Source organism: Salvelinus fontinalis, chromosome 34 (assembly GCF_029448725.1).
Source record: "Salvelinus fontinalis isolate EN_2023a chromosome 34, ASM2944872v1, whole genome shotgun sequence".
In the NCBI taxonomy this organism is placed as follows: domain Eukaryota; kingdom Metazoa; phylum Chordata; class Actinopteri; order Salmoniformes; family Salmonidae; genus Salvelinus; species Salvelinus fontinalis.
The window spans coordinates 15354383-15370382 of NC_074698.1; the positions used below are offsets into that span (position 1 = coordinate 15354383).

Consider the following 16000-nt stretch of genomic DNA (forward strand, 5'->3'; position numbering starts at 1 on the left):
ACATAATGGTAAGATCAGTCTATGATACTCTATTAAATGAATTAAGAAGCCTCCAGGTAAGCCGTATTTATTATCGCATCATCAAACTTGATACCTTTCTATTTGCGTTGTCATATGTGTAAAATACCTCCATCTTTACAGTAGGCCTTTGTCTTTACTCTGTTGTCCCTCCATAGACTTTGGACTGGAGCAAACATGTTTCCTATCAACCAATAGACAGACATGGTTTATTTAGATTTTAGAAGCTGTCCTGATAACTAGGCTGTTTGCAGAGATGCTCCTCACACATGCATTTTGAATGTGAGATGATTTTATCACCTCTTGTCAGGCTGCTGGATTGAACAGAGGGATTAGAATCTCTCTTCCTCCCTCCCCCTCCCTCCCTCTCTCTTTCATTCTATTCCATTACTCTTAGAGATGATCCTGGCCCTGTCGGTTACTGTAGCCAGACACAGCAGAACCCCCCAGCCTCCCTTCATATTACACAACTCCCTCTGGTAGAGAGAAAGGAAGTGCTACATGCCCACTGAGGCACCACTTATTCCAAAACACCTTGTAGAACTATAGTACAGACTGCCTCTCTCTAGTACAGACTGTCTCTCTCTAGTACCGACTGTCTCTCTCTAGTACAGACTGTCTCTCTCTAGTACAGACTGCCTCTCTCTAGTACAGACTGTCTCTCTCTAGTACCGACTGTCTCTCTCTAGTACAGACTGTCTCTCTAGTACCGACTGTCTCTCTCTAGTACAGACTGTCTCTCTCTAGTACCGACTGTCTCTCTAGTACCGACTGTCTCTCTCTCTAGTACAGACTGTCTCTCTCTAGTACCGACTGTCTCTCTCTAGTACCGACTGTCTCTCTCTAGTACAGACTGTCTCTCTCTAGTACGGGCCGTCTCTCTCTAGTACGGGCCGTCTCTCTCTAGTACCGGCCGTCTCTCTAGTACAGACCGTCTCTCTCTAGTACAGACTGTCTCTCTAGTACCCACTGTCTCTCTCTAGTACAGGCTGACTCGTACGGGCCGTCTCTCTAGTACAGACTGCCTCTCTCTAGTACCGACTGTCTCTCTCTAGTACCAACTGTCTCTAGTACAGACTGTCTCTCTCTAGTACAGACTGTCTCTCTCTAGTACAGACTGTCTCTCTCTAGTACCGTCTGTCTCTCTCTAGTACCGACTGTCTCTCTCTAGTACCGACTGTCTCTCTCTAGTACAGACTGTCTCTCTCTAGTACAGACTGTCTCTCTCTAGTACAGACTGTCTCTCTCTAGTACCGACTGTCTCTCTCTAGTACCGACTGTCTCTCTCTAGTACAGACTGTCTCTCTCTAGTACAGACTGTCTCTCTCTAGTACCGACTGTCTCTCTCTAGTACCGACTGTCTCTCTCTAGTACAGACTGTCTCTCTCTAGTACAGACTGTCTCTCTCTAGTACAGACTGTCTCTCTCTAGTACCGACTGTCTCTCTCTAGTACCGACTGTCTCTCTCTAGTACAGACTGTCTCTCTCTAGTACCGACTGTCTCTCTCTAGTACCGACTGTCTCTCTCTAGTACCGACTGTCTCTCTCTCTATAGTACCGACTGTCTCTCTCTAGTACCGACTGTCTCTCGCTATAGTACCGACTGTCTCTCGCTATAGTACGGGCAGTCTCTCTCTAGTACGGGCTGTCTCTCTAGAGTGCAGGCCGTCTCTCATGTCTCTGGTCTGGTTATTTATGGTTAGGGTGCTGTACAGTATACTATGTTCTGGCAGCTTCCTCCCTCTCTCCTCTCCATGTGGATGGTGGTGGCTGCAGGCTGTGGCTGCGGCCGGGACCTGCGCGTGTGTGTGAGAGGGGAGATTTATATCTGTGGTGTTTGGACTTGACGGTGGTGCTGGAGGCAGGACTGTTACTCACCATCCTGATGAGTTGAGTCCTTCTTCCCCTCTGAGCTGAGTCACCTCTAGAGGCCACACTTTGTGTTGGCATGCCCCGACAACACACACACGTCATGGCACTCATAAAACATGATGGTGGGGGTGCCAAATCCTCCCTCCCACAGTTTGGGGGCTTTAATTTTTTATTTACTACCCCCATACACCCCCCCCCTTTCTCCCCAAAACAGATAAAGCTGAACAACAAAGAGAGAAAATGGGAGGAGGGGGGAGAGACTGTCTGGATGAGGATGGGGGGAGTCTGGTCTTGATTGAGCCAAAGCCTCCAGATCCATTATCTTTCCTGTTATTCATGTCTCCTGGTGTCTAGTGAATCCTAGACTACTGGCTGGCTGGCTTCTACACGACAGTACTGCCCAATAACACAGCCCTCAGCCCACAGCCCAGAGCAGGGTTCTGGATGAGCCTGGCTTTGCTTTATATTGTGGCCTCTTTCTACATATTGAAGAGGTTGTTTTCCATTCACTTTACCATCAGATCACATGCAGACTTTAATTGAATCGTCACCAGTGAGAGGATGAGTGTGTGACTAACAGCCCAGGGCTGTGGTGTGTTATTGGGCTAATGGAAGAGTACTGGCTCTCTGGCAGTCTCTCTGTCTATCTGTCTCTCTCTGTCTCTGTCTCTGTCTGTCTCTCTCTGTCTCTGTCTCTGTCTCTCTCTGTCTCTCTGACTCTCTCTCTCTCTCTGTTTGTCTGACTCTCTATGTTTGTCTGTCTCTCTCTCTCTGTCTGTCTCTCTGTCTGTCTCTCTGTCTGTCTCTCTCTGTTTGTCTGTCTCTCTCTGTCTCTCTCTCTCTCTCTGTCTCTCTCTGTTTGTCTGACTCTCTCTGTTTGTCTGTCTCTCTCTGTCTGTCTCTCTGTCTGTCTCTCTGTATGTCTCTCTGTATGTGTCTCTGTATGTCTCTCTGTCTCTCTCTGTCTCTCTCTGTCTCTCTCTGTTTGTCTGTCTCTCTCTGTCTCTGTTTGTCTGTCTCTCTCTGTCTCTCTATGTGTCTGTCTGTCTGTCTCTCTCTGTTTGTCTGTCTGTCTGTCTCTCTCTCTCTGTCTGAGTGCTGGTGGTGGGTTGTTTACTGTTGAAAGACACAAGCAATGCCATTGGCCTCTAAGCCTCCCCATTGCCAAACAATCCCAATGCCCTCTAAATTGTGTCTTTCACTCAACTATACTATGTCTGTACTGAACTATCTCTCCAAACGTCATCTTCCCATCTCTTCTCCGTTGTCTTTGTGCCTCTGTGCTATATCCCTCTTATCTTCCCATTTCCTCTTCTCCGTTGTCTTTGTGCCTCTGTGCTATATCCCTCTTATCTTCCCATCTCCTCTTCTCCGTTGTCTTTGTGCCTCTGTGCTATATCCCTCTTATCTTCCCATCTCCTCTTCTCCGTTGTCTTTGTGCCTCTGTGGTATATCCCTCTTATCTTCCCATTTCCTCTTCTCCGTTGTCTTTGTGCCTCTGTGCTATATCCCTCTTATCTTCCCATTTCCTCTTCTCCGTTGTCTTTGTGCCTCTGTGGTATATCCCTCTTATCTTCCCATTTCCTCTTCTCCGTTGTCTTTGTGCCTCTGTGCTATATCCCTCTTATCTTCCCATCTCCTCTTCTCCGTTGTCTTTGTGCCTCTGTGCTATATCCCTCTTATCTTCCCATCTCCTCTTCTCCGTTGTCTTTGTGCCTCTGTGCTATATCCCTCTTATCTTCCCATCTCCTCTTCTCCGTTGTCTTTGTGCCTCTGTGGTATATCCCTCTTATCTTCCCATTTCCTCTTCTCCGTTGTCTTTGTGCCTCTGTGCTATATCCCTCTTATCTTCCCATTTCCTCTTCTCCGTTGTCTTTGTGCCTCTGTGGTATATCCCTCTTATCTTCCCATTTCCTCTTCTCCGTTGTCTTTGTGCCTCTGTGCTATATCCCTCTTATCTTCCCATCTCCTCTTCTCCGTTGTCTTTGTGCCTCTGTGCTATATCCCTCTTATCTTCCCATCTCCTCTTCTCCGTTGTCTTTGTGCCTCTGTGCTATATCCCTCGGTCATCTTTCTGTGTGTTGTTGTCTTCAGGTTCTCAGCTCTCCACCATGCTGCTCTGACCGGAACTACAGACCTGCTGTCTGTGCTCCTGGAGGCCCAGGCCACCGTTGACATCAAGGACAGGAACGGTGAGACACCGCACTATTTATCACCTGCTCTCAGATCAGCTAGCAAAACAGCTAACACAGGTCTCAGTGAGATCATCTCAGTCAGCACAGACATTATCTCTGATGTTTTCTATTGGTGGCACACATTGTCTTGAGATCTCAGACCAGTTAGCAAAATGTGCCTCAGTACAAACAGACTCGCCTTTAATTCATATTATCTGTGATGTTTTTATTAGTGACGCATAAATTGTCTTGTGATTCTACTGTATATCAGCTGGTACATTCTATTAGTTCCATCTGTGGAACACATTGCGATTTTAATATCAGCTTTCAGATGGATAACCCAAAAATGTCTACTGTCTGTCTGTCTGTCTGTCACTCACTGTCTGTCTGTTTTGTGTTTGTTTATATGTGTATTGTACAGTGCCATGCAAAAGTATTCACCCCCTTGGCGTTTTTCCTATTTTGTTGCATTACAACCTGTAATTTAAATAGATTTTTATTTGGATTTCATGTAATGGACATACACAAAACAGTCCAAATTGGTAAAGTGAAATGAAAAAAATAACTTGTTTCACAAAATTATTCTAAAAAAATATATAAAAAAATACGGAAAAGTGGTGCGTGCATTATTCACCCCCTTTGCTATGAAGCCCCTAAATAAGATCCGGTGCAACCAATTACCATCAGAAGTCACATAATTAGTTAAATAAAGTCCACCTGTGTGCAATCTAAGTGTCACATGATCTGTCACACGATCTCAGTATATATACACCTGTTCTGGAAGGCCCCAGAGTCTGCAACACCACTAAGCAAGGTGCACCACCAACCAAGCGGCACCATGAAGACCAAGGAGCTCTCCAAACGGATCAGGGACAAAGTTGTGGAGAAGTACAGATCAGGGTCGGGTTATGAAAAATATCAGAAACTTTGAACATCCCACGGGCACCATTAAATCCATTATTAAAAAATGTAAAGAATATGGCACCACAACAAACCTGCCAAGAGAGGGCCGCCCACCAAAACTCACAGACCAGGCAAGGTGGGCACTAATCAGAGAGGCAACAAAGAGACCAAAGATAACCCTGAAGGAGCTGCAAAGCTCCACAGCGGGGATTGGAGTATCTGTCCAAAGGACGACTTCAAGCCATATACTCCACGGAGCTGGACTTTACGGAAGAGTAGCCAGAAAAAAGCCATTGCTTGAAGAAAAAAATAAGCAAACACGTTTGGTGTTTGCCGAAGGCATGTGGGAGACTCCCCAAATATATGGAATAAGGTACTCTGGTCAGATGAGACTAAAATGTAGCTTTTTGGTCATCAAGGATAACGCTGTCTGGCGCAAACCCAACACCTCTCATCACCCGGAGAACCCCATCCCCACAGTGAAGCATGGTGGTGGCAGCATCATGCTGTGGGGATGTTTTTCATCGGCAGGGACTGGGAAACTGGGCAGAATTGAAGGAATGATGGGTGGCGCTAAATAAAGGGAAATTCTTGAAGGAAACCTGTTTGTCTTCCAGAGATTTGAAACTGGGGTGGAGGTTCACCTTCCAGCAGGACAGTGACCCTAAGCATACTGCTAAAGCAACACTCGAGTGGTTTAAGGGGAAACATTTAGATGTCTTGGAATGGCCTAGTCAAAGCCCATACCTCAATCCAATTGAGAATCTGTGGTATGACTTAAAGATTTCTGTACACCAGTGGGACCCATCCAAGGAGCTGGAGCAGTTTTGCCTTTGAAAATGGGCAAAAATCCCAGTGGCTAGATGTGCCAAGGTTATAGAGACATACCCCAAGAGACTTGCAGCTGTAATTGCTGCAAAAGGTGGCTCTACAAAGTAGAGGTCGGCCGTTTATGATTTTTCAACGATACCGATTATTGGAGGACCAAAAAAAGCCGCTACCGATTAATCGGCCAATTTTTTTATTTTATTTGTAATAATGACTGAACACTTATTTTAATTTAATATAATACATCAATAAAGTCAATTTAGCCTCAAATAAATAATGAAACATGTTCAATTTGGTTTAAATAATGCAAAAACAAAATGTTGGAGAAGAAAGTAAAAGTGCAATATGTGCCATGTAAGAAAGCTAACGTTTAAGTTCTTTGCTCAGAACATGAGAACATATGAAAGCTGGTGGTTCCTTTTAACACGAGTCTTCAATATTCCCAGGTAAGAAGTTTTAGGTTGTAGTTATTATAGGAATTATAGGACTACTTCTCTCTATACCATTTGTATTTCATTAACCTTTGACTATTGGATGTTCTTATAGGCACTTTAGTATTGCCAGTGTAACAGTATAGCTTCCATCCCTCTCCTCACTCCTACCTGGGCTCGAATCAGGAACACAGCGACAACAGCCACCCTTGAAGCAGCGTTACCCATGCAGAACAAGGGGAATAACCACTTCAAGTCTCAGAGCGAGTGATGTTTGAAACGCTATTAGCGCGCACCCCGCTAACTAGCTAGCCATTTCACATTTCACACACACACACACACACACACACACCAGCCTAATCTCGGGAGTTGATAGGCTTGAAGCACAGCGAAGAGCTTCTGGCGAAACGCAGGAAAGTGCTGTTTGAATGAATGCTTACGAGCCTGCTTCTGCCTACCACCACTCAGTCAGACTGCTCTATCAAATCATAGACTTAGTTATAACATAATAACACACAGAAATACAAGCCTTAGGTCATTAATATGGTCGAATCCGGGAACTATCATCTCGAAAACAAGACGTTTATTCTTTCAGTGAAATACGGAACCGTTCCGTATTTTATCTAACAGGTGGCATTCATAAGTCTAAATATTCCTGCTACATTGCACAACCTTCAATGTTATGTCATAATTACGTAAAATTCTAGCAAATTAGGCGTCCCAAACTGTTGCATATACACTGACTCTGTGTGCAATGAACGCAAGAGAAGTGACACAATTTCACCTGGTTAATATTGCCTGCTAATATGGATTTCTTTTAGCTAAATATGCAGGTTTAAAAATATATACTTCTGTGTATTGATTTTAAGAAAGGCATTGATGTTTATGGTTAGGTACACATTGGAGCAATGATACGCACCGCATCGATTATATGCAACGCAGGACACGCTAGATAAACTAGTAATATCATCAACCATGTGTAGTGATTATGATTGATTGATTGTTTTTTATAAGATAAGTTTAATGCTAGCTAGCAACTTACCTTGGCTTCTACTGCATTCGTGTAACAGGCAGGCTCCTCGTGGAGTGCAATGTAATCAGGTGGTTAGAGCGTTGGACTAGTTAACTGTAAGGTTGCAAGATTGAATCCCCCGAGCTGACAAGGTAAAAATCTGTCGTTCTGCCCCTGAACGAGGCAGTTAACCCACCGTTCCTAGGCCGTCATTGAAAATAAGAATGTGTTCTTAACTGACTTGCCTAGTTAAATAAAGATTAAATCAAGGTGTAAAAAAAATATTATTAAAAAAATACATATTTCCGATTGTTATGAAAACTTGAAATCGGCCCTAATTAATCGGCCATTCCGATTAATCGGTCGACCTCTACTACAAAGTATTGACTTTGGGGGGGTGAATAGTTATGCTCCCTCAAGTTTTCTGTTATTTTGAAAATGTCTTGTTTGTTTCACAATAAACAATATTTTGCATCCTCAAAGTGGTAGGCATGTTGTGTAAATCAAATAATCCAAACCCCCCCAATAATCAATTTTAATTCAAGGTTGTAAGGCAACAAAGTAGGAAAAATGCCAAGGGTGTGAATACTTTCGCAAGCCACTGTATATGATCATAGATGTGCTGCCTCCTGCAGGTATGCGTCCGCTCCACTATGCAGCATGGCAGGGCAAGGCTGACTCTGTCCTTATGCTGCTGCGGGCCGGAGCTGGAGTCAATGGGGTCTCACAGGATGGACACATCCCCCTGCACCTGGCCGCACAGTACGGACACTATGACGTGGTCAGTACACAGACACACACACACACACACACACACAGACAGACAGACTGACACACACACACACACACACACACACACACACACACACACACACACACACACACACACACACACACACACACACACACACACACACACACACACACACACTGAGCTCTACACAACAGGCATGACTCTACACACAGCCATCGTTAAGCACTGTCAACAGATATCCCCATTCTGCTGGATTGGGTGGAATGTATGCTGCTCTGTCCACGAAGCTGATACTGGTTTACTGTGGGTCACTTATCTGAGATTTAGATGTGTGTGGTCATGTTTGGCCAGTCCACTTAAGTCTTAAACAGTAAACAAACTGTCAACAAATCACAGCCATAGCCCAAAACAGATGTGACATGGCAGGGGATAGAGTAGGATGAGTGGTGGTTGGTGGTACAGTCATTTAAGGGATTGAGGGGTTAGGGGATACGTAGCAAGCTGGGAGAGGAGAGGCATGTTGGTGTGATTGGATTGGAGAGGGAGAGAGGCCGGGAGAGAGAAGAACGAGGCAGGATGAGGGTTATTGGATTTGTAAGGATTGAGGGGGTAATGATGGGGAGTCAGGTGATCTGGGGTGATCAGGTTTAGGGGGATTAGGAACCTTGTCTTTGTTACTAACCTCCGTCCGTCCGTCCCCGTCTCACCCCCTGTAGTGCTGAGTGATACGCCGGTTTGGTTTCGGTCCGATTTATTTAAAAGTCATGGTTTTCGCTTTAACAACAAAGAATAAAACAATGAATAAAAGTCCCATGATGGTAGATGGTGCGTTTTCAGGTAGAGATACCTCGCGCAACTGCTCTAAATTGCGCACTCCCTCTGTGTATGCCCCACACAGACGGGACAAGTAGGCATGCAATGGATTATGGTCATTGTAGTTAACTACCCATGTTTCCTGCGCTGAACTATGTAGAATATTGGCCCGTTGGAAACTACAACTCCCTACTACATTGCACAGTTCAGCTTTGATCTGATTTATCTTTAGAGAAACTGCGCATTGAGCGCAAAGAAAAAAACGAACGAAATGGAATTCAAATAATTGGGAAATAGATCAGGAACTATCCTACAAGCATTGTTAGGATGTGTTTAGGTTACGCCACATTAATTGATTTGTAAGCCTTTTAGGACCACAGTTTGTGTGAAAAGCATTTGTCTGCACAGACCATGAAGTCCCATTTGATTGTAACAGCCTCCGGTCCTCTAGTCTACTATGTATTCCCAGAGCAGAATGACCAGGGCTAATGGACTGTCTGTTTTCACCAAATACTCTGTGTCCTTGGATACGGCAGGCAGCACCAGGTGCTGATAGAAACATCTGACATCATCTCCCTGGCTATGTGTGTTGTAATGTTATCTGCATGACCACATCCACATAACATAACCTACTCCTCTAATGGCCCCGGTGACAGTGTGTATATGGTATTTGATCTTGTCTGTGTGTGTGTGTTAATATGTGTGTTTGTGTTGATTCCCTGTCTGTCTGTTTCTCTCAGTCTGAGATGCTGCTGCAGCACCAGTCCAACCCCTGTCTGATCAACAAAACCAAGAAGACCCCCCTAGACCTGGCCTGTGAGTTCGGTAGAGTCAAGGTAAGACTGTGTGTGTTTCTCCTCCCCCACCGCTGGCCCAGGCTTTACAGAGACATACAGGGGGGCTGCAGCCTGCTGTGGGAGTGTAAGTGATGTAACTCTGTCATGGCCTGTGTTAGTCTGGACAGACAGTGGTCACAGCTGGACAGATACAGCCCCTCTGGAGCTGGGATGGACTGCGTTGTCACAACTGCTCCTCTTCCATCAAATACATCTCACTTCTGCACTCTTTACTTTGTCTTTCTTTCAGTCTCTCATCCTTGAGCATGCTGGTTTTCTTACTAGAGCACATTTACTTCTCTAAACATTTCTCTCCTCTCTTTCTCTCCCTCTTTACTCTCCATTTCTCTCTCTTTCTCTTTCCCTTGAGCACAGTTATTCTCACTCATTTTTCACACTCTCCATCTCAAATGTACATTTGGTTACTATGTTAATGGTGAATTGGGCAGTTTAGGCCTGCATCATTAAACCAGTTTGACAATTTCAGGAACATCTCTCTCCCTGAGCGCACAATAGCTTTGTATATGAATTTGTCAGTTCCTATAGCCATTCAAATACCACCAAGCCAATGTGAGTGTATTTCAAACTCTGTGCGCTGCCTCAATCAAAGTCCCTGGTCCCAAATAGTGCTGCAGCAGCGTTTAGTTTGGATAGGACAGTGTGAAGCCGAACCAAGCCAGGGTGATGTAATAGTGTACACACACACACACACACACACACACACACACACACACACACACACACACACACACACTCATTGTGAACGCTGCTCTCCTCTCCTACTGGGCTGGAAAATCCCCTTGTCTTTCATTCTTATTTATCTGGATGTGGGCTGGAGAGGAAGTATTGGCAAGTCCGTCTCTATTACTGGAAGGTTTGCTGGTCAGCTTTGTTTGTGCTTGTGTGTTTGTTAAATGAGACTTGAGAGAGTTAGCCTGTAACTATTGTCCACCAGGATTGATTTAGAATGCTGACACTGGCTCCACCGTGTGTGTGTGTGTGTGTGTGTGTGTGTGTGTGTGTGTGTGTGTGTGTGTGTGTGTGTGTGTGTGTGTGTGTGTGTGTGTGTGTGTGTGTGTGTGTGTGTGTGTGTGTGTGTGTGTGCGGGTGCGTGTGCGTGTGTGTGTGTGTGTTTTTGGGCTACAGCTGCTGTGTTGGGGTGCCAGGGTGTGGCGAGGCCCTCCCTATTTCTATTTCTCTCTCTCCTTTTTCCTCTCTTCCTTTCTCTCTCTCCTTTTTCCTCTCTTCCTTTCTCTCTCTCCTTTTTCCTCTCTTCCTTTCTCTCTCTCATTTTTTTCCTCTCTTCCTTTCTCTCTCTCCTTTTTCCTCTCTTCCTTTCTCTCTCTCCTTTTTCCTCTCTGTCCCTTTGTGTTTCCTCCTGTCCTCTGTCCCAGACCAGTCTCCCAGCAGCAGTAGTCAGTGTTGAGTTGTCATCCAGTGTGGGCCAGATGTGTGGGGTTGTTTATGCCACTGGGCCACTCCTGTTTTACCTCACACTCACCTGTGGGTCCTCCCATGTCAAATCACAGGACTCCTAAAGGTTTCAAACGTGTGTGTGTGCATTATCCCTTGTCCTAACAGTGTATGAAATGTACATATGTTGGTAACAGTTGAAGCCTGTACTCATCACCCTGTCTTTTCTTTATCACCCCTTCTTCTCCCCCCCTTCTCTCGCTCTCTCTTCTCTCTCTCTCTCTCGCTCCTTCAATTTCCCTTTCTCTTCTCTTCTGTCTCCATGGCTTTATGACTTTCTTGACCTCCCTCCTGTCAGGTTGCTCAGCTGTTGTTGAGCAGTAACATGGTGGTGGCTCTGTTAGAGGGTAATAGTAAGGAACCTGCAGACTCAGGCTTCAACACTCCGCTGCACCTCGCCGCACGCAACGGACACAAGGACATCATCCGGTAAGAGACTTCCTATTGTTTTTCACAATCTGAACTTGTGAAACGTACGCAAAACTCGTATTGTGTAATAAGTGTTGTATAAATCATGCATTGATGTCAATGATGTCAAGTGTTAATGCAGATTTGTGTACACGTTTGTCAGGCTGCGATTCAGACCATAATGATTTGTGTGTACAGTGCCCATTGATAGATTGATATTTTCTTGTTGGTCTTAATCCTCTGCCTGTCATTCCTCTAATTTGTCCCATACTAATGAAAGGCTATGATTGATCATGGTTGGTAAGTACAGGTCTGTGTGGTTGAACACCTACTCTGAGGTGGACAGGGGTCTGAGGGGTCTGACAGGGTCAACACAGTCACTGATCTGGTACTGGTGTGCTGGGAGACTCAGCAGGACAGTAAATGGTTCCAATGGGTCTACCCTCTGCCACCCCTCTCTCCTTCCCTCCTCCTGTTCCTCTTCACTGTACTATGGACAAGACAAGAACCATCAGACATGCTCTGTCTCCACACCCTCTGGAACACTGTGGTGTGTGAATGTGTTTATTCTCTCTCTCAAGTGGATCTCGCCATATATTTAGTAACTCAATCTCTGCTCTGACTACCTGGGAGGCTATAAAATGTCCAATGTCTACTCCACTGGGGGCCACAGTCCCCTAGTTCCTCCATGGAGACCTACATCAGAGTCTGTCTGGTACAGTCCAGTACCAGACACCCAGGTCACCCTGGGCCCTGCCATAGAGAAGGGGAGGAGGAGGGGGTCTACTCTGCAGCCCTGTTCCCATGTTTCACTGACAGCTGCAGCAGTCTGTCACCAGGCAGAGAGAGCGAGAGAGATGGATATGCAGAAAGACACTGGAGAGAGAGACGGAGAGGGAGGCTCTCTGGTGTGAGGCTGCCGTGCTGCCAATGTGACCCAGATCTGCCAGTGAGATGTGGCTGCTGATTTATCAGTAGTAGCTGGGACCAGACTGTTAACACTAGAACTGCTGGGCCTCGATGGACCCCGCCTTCAAGCTAATGAGCAGGCATTCTGACTGCAACATTCTAACAGCGTAATTCATACTTTTTATATATGCTGTCGCAAAAATAATAATTTGGTTGTGTTTATGAAGGCCTTGGGTAACATTAGAATACGATTTTTATTTCATTTCAAAGAACTCCATAGCATTTTCATTAGTTTATGTTACTGTACGCTATACGCATTTTTTTATTTTTTATTCAAGTGTTCTTAGTGGAGTTACTTTGTTTCAACTAGTGTCATGACGTTGGCCTGGGGGTAGGTTTATGACAGTCATAAATACCTCTTTCCCCCTTTTTCCCTCTCCCTACTATAACTGATGTGACATAAGAAAACCCCTTGGTTAACATAGAGATTCTGGGAACATCAGAAGTTGGGGGAAATGAACTATATTCTGGTAATCCGACCAACTGAACATATGCGGTGGTACTTAAGGTATATTATGTCAGTTCGGTTGCCCTCTGACACATTCTCATCAATGATAGAATGACATAAACTCTACTGTGGAAAGTCTAAATATCAGAGGTATCGGATTCACATGGAATTGTTGTTTAATTCAAATGTTTGAATATGAAATTATTTGTGAAGAGATGAAATGTAATTTTATCTTCCAAATGAGAGATTTGGGTTTTCATAAGTTTGGCCTCTGCTCAACCAGTGGCCCGCCCCTGTGAAGAGACATGGGTTACAAACTTTTCAGACACACCCCTCTCCCTCCACTATAAAAGCCATTGACAAAAATATAACTTCCTGTTCCGGGTACATTAGGATGACGATCCGATGTCAGAATGGTTCAGATAATAACTACAGAACTAAGCCAACATCAGCATGGACTTTGGTTGTAAATGGTATGAACTTTGAACTCGTATTCACTACAGAAGTGATACCTCCTAGCCGTTGAGTTGGCAACAGCTGCTCCAAACGCAGGTTAGGAAGGACAGTCAGAGTATCCCGTCTAGTACACATCGACGTTACTCCAACGTATTCTGTGACCACCAGAGACATTCTTCAAAGGACAGAGGACTCGGTTTGGCAAGACAGTCTTCCATCTACCACCAACCTACTGAAGCGCAGCTCAGAGTAAATATTTATTGCATTTTCCTTTTCTAAATGGGCGGTAATTTAGAATGCATAAGATACTGTATTTACGATGGTACAGCTACGCCTATGTTACAGTCTCCCGCGCTTTCACTAAAATCCCGCCCCTTTTCTTTGTGTAACAAGCTGTCATATCTATTCTGCCCGCTAGGGACGTTTTCCTTTATGACGGCACTTTGTGATTAAGTTATGATTTAATTGTGTATGTGTGATTCTGTGTGATTAGTTAGGTATTTAGTAAATAAATAATTAAACCCAATTTTGTATTGCTGATTCAACTTGTTAGCCAGAATTCTTGCAGATAACCAAGGATTTACCACTTTCAGATGACTGAATAAAATGCCGATTAATGTGACTGCTATGAATGTAAAATATTACTAAATCTTTAAGAGTTTATTCGGAAGATAACAGCTCTATAAATATTATTTTGTGGTGTCCCTCTCTAGTTAATTATATTTACATGATTAGTTCAATCGGGTAATATTAATTACGGAGAAATTATTTTTTAGAATAGCATGTCATAGCAATTAATCTGGCATAGCCAAAGACACGACACTAGTAAACAGAAAGTATATGTGTTGGACACGGTAACAGTTTATTTTTATAACTACACAAAACATACCCCAACCACCAATACGCATGGTCAAAAGATGAAAACATCAGTAACCTAAACATCATTATAAGTGTGAAGTGGCCTTGATAAATAGTGGCAAAAAAACTCGAGGCAAATGCAACAGTGGCATTATAATCAATATACAGTTGTAGTCAGAAGTTTACATACACTTAGGCTGGAGTCATTAAAACTCGTTTTTCAACCACTCCACAAATTTCTTGTTAACAAACTATAGTTTTGGCAAGTCAGTTAGGACATCTACTTCGTGCATGACACAAGTAATTTTTCCAACAATTGTTTACAGACAGATTATTTCACTTATAATTCACTGTATCACAATTCCACTGGGTCAGAAGTTTACATACACTAAGTTGACTGTGCCTTTAAACAGCTTGGAAAATTACAGAAAATGATGTCATGGCTTTAGAAGCTTCTGATAGGCTAATTGACATCATTTGTGGCAATTGGCGGTGTACCTGTGGATGTATTTCAAAGCCTACCTTCAAACTCAGTGTCTCTTTGCTTGACATCATGGGAAAATCAAAAGAAATCAGCTAAGACCTCAGAAAAAGAATTGTAGACCTCCGCAAGTCTGGTTCTTTCTTGGGAGCAATTTTCAAATGCCTGAAGGTACCACGTTCATCTGTACAAACAATAGTATGCAAGTATAAACACCATGGGACCACGCAGCCGTCATACCGCTCAGGAAAAAGACACGTTCTGTCTCCTAGAGATGAACGTACTTTGGTGCGAAAAGTGCAAATCAAGGAAGAAGCCACTGCTCCAAAACCGCCATAAAAAAGACAGACTATGGTTTGCATCTGCACATGGGGACAAAGATTGTATTTTTTTGAGAAATGTCCTCTGGTCTGATGAAACAAAAATAGAACCGTTTGGCCATAATGACCATTGTTATGTTTGGAGGAAAAAGGCAGAGGCTTGCAAGCCAAAGAAAACCATCCCAACCGGAAGCTTTGCTGCAGGAGGGACTGGTGCACTTCACAAAATAGATGGCATCATGAGGGAGAAAAATGATGTGGATATATTGAAGCAACATCTCAAGACATCAGTCAGGGAGTTAAAGCTTGGTCGCAAATGGATCTTCCAAATGGACAATGACCCTAAGCATACTTCCAAAGTTGTGGCAAATTGGCTTAAGGACAACAAAGTCAAGGTATTGGAGTGGCCATCACAAAGCCCTGACCTCAATCCTATAGACAATTTGTGGGCAGAACTGAAAAAGCGTGTGCGAGCAAGGAGGCCTACAAACCTGACTCAGTTACAGCAGCTCTGTCAGGAGGAATGGACCAACATTTACCCAACTTATTGTGGGAAGCAAGTTAAACAATTTAAAGGCAATGCTACCAAATACTAATTGAGTGTATGTACACTTCTGACCCACTCGGAATGTGATGAAAGAAATAAAAGCTGAAATAAATCATTCTCTCTAGTATTATTCTGACATTTCACATTCTTAAAATAAAGTGGTGATCCTAACTGACCTAAGACAGGGAATTTTTACTAGGATTAAATGTCAGGAATTGTGAAAAACGGAGTTTAAATGTATTTGGCTAAGGTGTATGTAAACTTCAACTGTAAGTGTTGATATGACAGCAGTCAGAAATAGTCAGTTATTGTCAGCTCGCGCTTATATTGAGTGCATCTTCAATGGCATCAGTTGGACTTCATTTAGCTGTTATCCCTTGTCCTAACAGTTGACTCAAA

At 43.9% G+C, this 16000-nt stretch overlaps 1 protein-coding gene across 3 annotated transcripts in view; it reads left to right on the forward strand.

Moving 5' to 3' along the window:
• Positions 1–16000, forward strand: part of LOC129833254 (caskin-2-like) — a 94113-nt gene that overhangs the window by 48504 nt on the left and 29609 nt on the right. For all 3 annotated transcript variants that reach the window (XM_055897701.1, XM_055897703.1, XM_055897702.1), the window contains exons 4-7: positions 3985–4082; positions 7874–8019; positions 9546–9641; positions 11413–11543. In XM_055897701.1, the coding sequence (XP_055753676.1) occupies positions 3985–4082; positions 7874–8019; positions 9546–9641; positions 11413–11543 (471 nt within the window). The remainder of the gene's footprint in view (positions 1–3984; positions 4083–7873; positions 8020–9545; positions 9642–11412; positions 11544–16000) is intronic.